The sequence below is a fragment of the Crocuta crocuta genome, unplaced genomic scaffold (genome assembly GCF_008692635.1).
Source record: "Crocuta crocuta isolate KB4526 unplaced genomic scaffold, BGI_CrCroc_1.0 scaffold241, whole genome shotgun sequence".
Taxonomy (NCBI): Eukaryota; Metazoa; Chordata; class Mammalia; order Carnivora; family Hyaenidae; genus Crocuta; species Crocuta crocuta.
Window position 1 is genome coordinate 475,839 of NW_027527807.1, and position 7,926 is coordinate 483,764.

The 7,926-nt window shown below is 43.3% G+C and overlaps 1 protein-coding gene across 1 annotated transcript in view; it reads left to right on the top strand.

The window, feature by feature from the left end:
- MCF2 (MCF.2 cell line derived transforming sequence) overlaps window positions 1-7,926 on the top strand; it is a 101,986-nt gene that overhangs the window by 10,928 nt on the left and 83,132 nt on the right. Inside the window, exon 5 of the mRNA XM_077773891.1 lies at window positions 7,383-7,491. Within this exon, the coding sequence (XP_077630017.1) occupies window positions 7,383-7,491 (109 nt within the window). The remainder of the gene's footprint in view (window positions 1-7,382; window positions 7,492-7,926) is intronic.

The following is a 7,926-nucleotide window of genomic DNA, read 5'->3' on the forward strand; positions in this document are numbered from 1 at the left end:
TTTTATATATTTTGAATTCTGTTTACTCATTTTTTGAGAGACAGAGCAGAGCGCAAGCAGGGGAGGGGCAGAGAGAGAGGGAGACACAGAACCCGAAGCAGGCTCCTGGCTCTGAGCTGCTGGCAGAGCCCGACATGGGGCTCAAACTCGGGACCTGCGAGATCACGACCTGAGCTGAAGTCAGACGCTTAACCAACCAAGCCACGCAGGCGCCCCTGGTGAAAGAAAATTTTAAATTTATTGTAGCCTAAATTATCCGTCTTTTCTTTTATGCTTTGGGCTGCTTGTATTCCGTTGAAGAACTTCTGGCCTATCACGGTTGGTATACACATTCTTGTGCATTTTCTCTGATACGATTCCCAGTGCTGTAGGCTTTGAATCTTTACTGGCGCGTGACCATGAACACCAAGTTCTAAGTCCCCCGGGAATGGGCAGATAGATGCCACAGGGCAACTGCCGTTCTCAGGACCTGCACCCTTTAATGGCTTTGGTCTCTGCGGATTTCTTTGTCCAGTTCAGCCGTTCATTGGAAAGGAAACCTCATTTTGTTTTTCCCACTGTGCTTTTGTATTTTGTAGCAGGAATGCTTTTCAAGGATTCCTAGTTCGCAGTGTGGCCAATAAGGGAAACTCCTCCATGTTCAAGTTTTATGTTCAAATAGGAGATCTTCTAAGAGTTTTCCTCGTATACAAGGCTTGAGATACGGACAAGGAACCATATTTTGCAGATGAACTGAAAGGTGGAAGTGGGGGCGCCTGGGTGGCTCAGTCAGTTAAGCGTCGTCTAGGTTTTGGCTCAGGTCACCATCTCACAGTTCGTGGGTTTGAGCCCCGCGTCCGGCTCTGCGCTGGTGGTGCGGAGCCTGCTTGGGATTCTCCGTCTCCTTGCTGTGTGCCCCTCCCCCACTCATACACTGCCTCTGTCTCTATCAAAATAAATAAATAAACTTAAAAACAAAAAAGTTGAGAGTGGTCTTCTGGCCCCGATGCAGCTGTGACTGGGGAAGGTAAGAATTTAAATCTTTTCGGAACCGTGAGGCTAACCCAGTTGTGTGCCACCTGAATGCTCATGTGTACACTAAACCTTTAACGTTACAGGATGACTTTTTTTTATCCTTAAACAATTGACCATGCAGCAGGCAGTGGTCCAAGTCTTTGCGTGTGTGATTGTCTCCATTTTCCCGGTAAAGGAAACTGAGGCACAGGGTGCGTAAGCTGGTTGTCTAGGGTTCAAGGTCCTGCAACTTGCAATTGTTGGAGGTGAAATTGGAATCCGGGCGATCTGTCTCGGGAGTGTGGGCTCCAAAGTACTGTGCTATCTGACGTCTATGAGAAATATTTTCGTGTGTGCAAAAAAAATCAGAATTTTATGTGTATACATCACTCAAGGTAAAATCCAAGATAAAACCACCATTTGAACCTCTTGCTTCTGTGACATCATTGCGGTGAATCTTTATGAACAGCCTTCATCTTCTTTTTTCTTAACATTTATTTCCAAAGGTTGAGCGTACTTCTGTTTGTTTTTCATGATTAAATTCCCGAGGAAGGAGAAGTAGAAGAGGGGCATCCTTGGCTCCAAGGAACTTTTTTCTTCCAAACGCTAATTCTGCCCTTCATTTTCTTTGTAAGTTTTATTGAGATATAATTCACTTATTGCAATTTACTCATTTGAGGTGTAAAACTCAGGGTTTTGGGCTCCGTCACAGAATTCTGGAGCCATTGTTGGCAATCGATTTGAAGACATTTCATCATTCCTTTTTTAAAAATTTTCTTAACATTTAATTATTATTAGAGAAAGTGTGAGGGAGGGAGGGGCAGAGAGAGAGAGAGAGAGAGAGAGACAGAGAATCCCAAGCAGGCTCCTCACTGTCAGCACAGACTCCTATGCAGGGATGCAACCTACGGACGGTAAGATCATGACCTGAGCTGAAATGAAAAAGACCCTCAACCGCCTGAACCGCCCAGGCGCCCCATCATTTCCTCATTCCAGAAAGAAACTCTTGCCCTCAGCTCCTCCATTTCCCTAGCCCCAAGCCACCACGAATCTACTTTGTGTGTGTCTCTCTCTCTCTCTGCCTATTCTGGATATTTCATATAAATGGATTAGTCTAATCCATGGCTTCCTTCACTTAGCATAGTATTTTCCAGACCCCTCCATGTTGAAGCAAGTATCAGTCCTTCATGACTTTCTTGCCAAATATTCCTCCACTGCGTGGATATGCTACCTTTTGTTTATTCGTCAGTTGATGGACATTTGCACTGTTTCTACCTTTTCATTATCAGGAATAATGCTATTAACATTTCTGTGAGTGTTTTTGTGGGGATGTGTACATTTTCTTTTTTTTTTTTTAAAGACTTTATTTTTAAGTAATCTCTACACCCAATGTGATGGAGTCACATACTGCATCAACTGAGCCAACCAGGCACCCGTGTTTTCATTTGGGGGGAGGTATATATTTAGACCTAGAATTGTGGGGTCATATGGTAATTCTCTATTTAGCTTTCTTTATTTAAAAAAATGTTTATTTTGAGAGAAGGAGCGTGCGAGTGGAGGGTGGAAGGAGCAGAGAGAGGGAGAGAGGGAATCCCAAGCAGACTCCGCGTTGTCAGCACACAGCCCAATGCGGGGCTTGATCCCACAACCATGGGATCATGACCTGAGCTGAAGTCAAGAGTCAGACAGATGCTCAACCAACTGAGCCACCCTTGCCTTTTTATTATTGATGAGTGTTTATTCATTCTAGAGACACGTTCCTTAACAGATAAACGATTTGCAAATATGTTCTCCCTTTCTGTGGATCGTCTTCATTTTCTTGTTAGTGTCCTTTGAAGCGCAAGAGCTTAAATTTTGACAAAGTCAAATTAGCTATTTTTTCCTTTGTTGCTTGTGCTTTTGATGTCATAGATATGAAAGTTTTGTTTAATGCAAGGTCCCAAAGATGTATTCCTATTTTTTAAGAGCTTTATCGTTTTGGATCTTAATGTTTCCTTTTTTTAACGTTTAATTTTTTTCTTTCATAGTTTATTGTCAAGTTGGTTTCCATATAACACCCAGTGCTCATCCCGACAAGTGCCCTCCTCCACGCCCATCACCCCCCTTCCCCCTCNGGAGAGAGAATCCCAAGCAGGCTCCATGCTGTCAGCTGTCAGCTGTCTTATAAGCCACGAGCCCATGACCTGAGCCGAAATCAAGAGCCAGACGTTTAACCCACTGAGCCACCCAGGCACCCGTAGGTCTTACATTTCAGTGTTTGATTCCTTTGAGGTAATTTTTGTATGTGGTGCAAGCTGCAGGTCCAATTTTATTTTTTCCCCAACTTCATTCTTTTGAATGTGGGCATCCTGTTGTCCCAGCACCATCTGTTGAAGAGACTTCTTTCCTCCTTGAATTGTCTTGTCAAACATCAATTGATAATGATGTCTCAATTTGGTTTCCTCAGTTGTACCATGTACCACTCTGGTACATCTAAAATGACAGCCGCGGGGGCGACGGCTGGTAGAGTATGTGACTCCTGATCTCAGGGTCGTGGGTTCAAGCCTCATGTTGAGCGCAGAGCCTATTTTAAAAAATACAAATCAAACGACAGTTGTGAAATCTAATGACGTGTGTGTGTTTGAGTGTGTATACATGTAAATGTGGGTGTATATATCACAACGACAAAGAGGTTGGGAATGTATTTTTTAATTTCTTGTTTTTCCTTTTTAGGATTGCAATTGATTTGTTCTGAGGTTCTTCATACCATAGGGTTTGGGATGGAAAAGTATAAACACTGAATAAAATGTGACGGCGAATCCAAGGTATCTCCAGATTTCAGAAATGTTAACATCGGAAAATAAAAAAGAGCGTTTTACAATAGTACTCAAATCAAGTTTTTTTTTCTGGAGCTTAGAACACACAAAAGACGGACTTTCACTTCTGTTTTCTGGAAAGGAAAACAGAAATAGGTGCTTAGAAATAACTTGAGTCACGGGAACCTTCAGTGAATTGCCGGAGGTTATACCGTCAGTGGGTGGCTAATCGATCATGGAACCCACCAGTCTCTACGGCCCCATTATTGTGTTGCCTGCTTGGGAAATATCTTCGTACCAAGTCAGTGATCCTGGATCGGAGGCATCTTGGAAGCCTCCTGTCTGGACGCATGCAGACTTCTCTCGGGTTTGCTTCTAGTCTTGCTTTCTAGCTGTAGCTAGACTACTCCGTACTCTAAACTCAAGCCAAATCAGGCCACATCCAGCCTCCGATACCTTCACCCACTCCTGCGCAGGCCCCTTATTTCTTTTACCTGGAATGTCCTCCGTTCCCTGTCCATGTATTTGAGCCTTAATCAGTTTTCAAGGCCCAGCTCAGATGTTACATCATCTCTGAAACTGCCCTTTTTTTTTCCCACTTGCTCAATTTACATGTAATAATCTCACCCATTACATCCTATATTGTGTATTTCTATTACGCACATACTGCACTATATATTATGGCCAGTTGTTTATATGTTGGATCTTCTATACATTTTTAAGCTTTTTAAAAATTCTTTTTAATGTTTATTTTTTGAGAGAGAGCGAGAGAGTGAGTGAGCATGAGCAGGGGAGAGGCAGAGAGAGAGGGAGACACAGAAGCTGAAGCAGGCTCCAGGCTCTGAGCTAGCTGTCAGCACAGAGCCTGATGCAGGGCTCGGACTCATGAACTGTGAGATCGTGACCTGAGCGGAAGTCGGATGCTTAACTGACCGAGCCACCCAGGCGCGCCCCTGATTCTACTTTTTAAAGCATAACACAAGTCAAGACCGCAGTTCAGGGACTTGCATGTGCTAAGTCGTTGCCGTTTACAGATGGATAGTGTATCTGCCTCTCATATTGAAAGAGAAAAAATTACACTCCTAGAATTCCATCTGCCTCATGACAGGATTAAGGATTCAAAACCTAATTTTATCTGAGTTACGCACATCAGCAATAGGGAACTTTCAAAGAGATGATTGCTAAAAATAAGCAGCATTGTCAAGAATTTCATGCTGGAATAATAATGGCATTTCTTGCAAAAGGTTGTTTATAAACGATCTTGATGTAGTTTGGAGTGAAACTCTTCCTGGAAGAAAATGACAGGTTGTGGAAACCTCTCTGGCTAGTAATTTGCAGCAGAGCTAATTGAGTATATTCTTCCGAGTGCAGATTCTAGACCGTCTGTCTGAAGAAGGCTAGGGAACTGAATAGAAAGCTTCTGCTAAATCTACGAGATTCTACCTTGGGTCTGAGCAGCACTTGGTGCCTGGCAGCTGTTGAGTATGAATTTGTTGAAGGAATAAGTATGAATGGGAGCACTATACCTCTTGAAAGATTGTTGTTGAGACCAGAGCAAATGCATACAAAATGCTCTGTGCCGTGCCTGGCAGATAGCAGGTGCTCAGCAAATGATACGTGCCGTTAATCAGATACTACACTTTTCCCGTCTGTTTCCATACTGGCAGTAGCCATAGAAGACATGGTGTCCCTCCAATAGACGTTTCCATTGGTTTTCCTTCTGTTGCAATCTGAGCTCCATTTCTGCTGCTGCTTTTTAGGAAAACGCGAGACTATAGAGGCGTTTGCCCTTTGACACAGTCTGTTTGCCCAGACAGAATGACGTGTGTGCAGCACGGTTCAGAACTCGTTTTCTTCTGTCGTCTGTGAGAGAAAGGATAAATGTCCATGAGGGAGAGTGTCACTGTGAAATCAAGCCCAGTGGTTGGAATTATTGCTGTCACACAGCAGAATGTTGAGTAGAAACACTTTCTATAAAATGAGAATGCTTAGAGGGCACCTGGCTGGCTCTGCCAGCAGAGCACACGACTCTTGATCTCGGGACTGTGAGTTCAAGCCCCGTGTTGCGTGTAGAGATTACTTATTGTTTTTAAAGGTAGGTTTCATGCCCACCGTGAGGTTTGAACTCACAACCTTGAGATCAAGAGTCGCATGCTTTACCCAGTGAGCCAATCAGATGCCCTGGGTGTAGAGATTACTTAGATTTTTTTTTTTTTAATCTTTAAAAAAATGAGAATGCTCATAGATACCAACTTATTTCCACTTTCTCAACTATCGTTTTCCCTCTAGGGGTTGATAAACTCAGTCGGGTTGAAATTCCTGGGAGTAGTGATACACACTCATGTCATGGAGGCATAGACTCTTGCAGAAGTAAGACACGAACAGTCATTTACTCCAACCCAACTGCATGCTTGACTGTCCTTGCCTGCCTCCTTACCACAGGGCAGCTCGGCCTGTGTTCAAACACTATTTGTGACAGGGAAGGGCTGCTCTCTCTACCTATCTGNTAATTATTTTATTTATTAACGTTTAAAAAGTGTTTGTTTATTTTTGAAAGAGAGAGAGAGAGCACGAGCTGCGCAGGGGCGGGAAGAGAGGGAGACATGAATCGGAAGCAGGCTCCAGGCTCCGAGCTGTCAGTATAGAGCCCGACACAGGGCCCAAACTCATGAACTGTGAGATCCTGACCTGAGCCAGAGTCAGGAGAGCATTCTGACTTTTAGAACCAAGTGCTTCTTCACATGGAGTCTATAGAGGTCTCTCTGTTGCTTTGTCTTCTTTCTCTCGTTCTGAGGGGAAAACCAAGCAATCAATGAACCAGCTACCTAATTAACCAGCCAACCAACACACCAATAGAATACGTGATCAAATAGCATGGATACTGGAGACATAGCCCAAGGAGTTGCGTGGTGTGTGTGTAGGTGTGTCGGGGGATGTGGCAGTGTGCTTCATACCCACTGTTTCACAAACCAATTTGATCATCAACCTTTACTTTCACCCAGAGTATCTATCCACACTTGACAGAATGTAACACCTAGTACCTGGAAAAATGTTTGTTTAAAAAAGTGAATGGGTACAAAATCAATCTTTAAACACTATATTCTTTGTGATTTTTTTTTTTTTTTTTTAANGCCCCTCCCCCACTCGTGCTCTCTCTCTGTCTCTGAAAAATAAACAAACATGGAACAAAATTTTAAAGTATGCTCCATGCCCAGCGTGGGATTTGAACTTACAACCCTGGGATTAACAGTCGCATGCTCTACTGACAGAATAAATCAGGTGCCTCTAAATTCTTCCTGTTGGAGTTCTGAGCTTGTCTCCTCATTTGCACAAATCATTTTCTTCTTCTTTTTTTCCTTTAGTGATCTCTGTGTCCAACGTGGGGCTCAAACTCACCACCCTGAGACCAAGAGTTGCGTGCTCCACTGACTGAGCCAGCCAGATGCCCCCGCACAACTATCTGTTATAAAATAAATATTAATGATGAGTTCATAATTTATGGTCAAGGCAGTAAAAACTTGTCCTCATTTGCTTCCTAATCATATGTATGGAATGAATGAATTGGCAGACACTTTACTTGTCTTTTGCTTTTAGGCTGTACTGGATTGTGTTAGAGTTCAAGTGCATGGTTGCTCAGCAGAGCTCTTAGTGAAGGGCTGTTCCATCCGGGTGTTTTTAGGGTATTCGTCAGATTACTTACCGAGTTAGTGCCATTTTATTTTGGCTTCCCAACCAACTCGTTTACGGTTTAGCAGCTAGTAACAAGTTCTTCCAAAGTAAGAAGAAGAATGTGTGCTTTCCATTCGTGAGTAAGCTGGGCGGAACTCAGTGTCAGCTTTCTCCAAAGTCAGTTCTCTCTCTCTCTCTGTTTTTATCTTTTGTGGCTGCTCAGTGATAGCCGTGTGTCTTCTGTCTCCTTTCATGTGCTGCCTCCTCTTCCTTCAAGTCTGTTTCCGGCCCAGAATGTGATCATTTCTTAAAGTAGTGACATCGTCTCTCTCACCCATTATTTCATCCTTTTTCATCAGTATGGAAATGTTCCCCTTTTGGCACAATTGGGGGCGTGAAACTTCCGTCTGTTTTTCTTGTAACTATGGATTTTACCTGCTCTTGGATCTCTGAGATGGGAAGGGGTCGG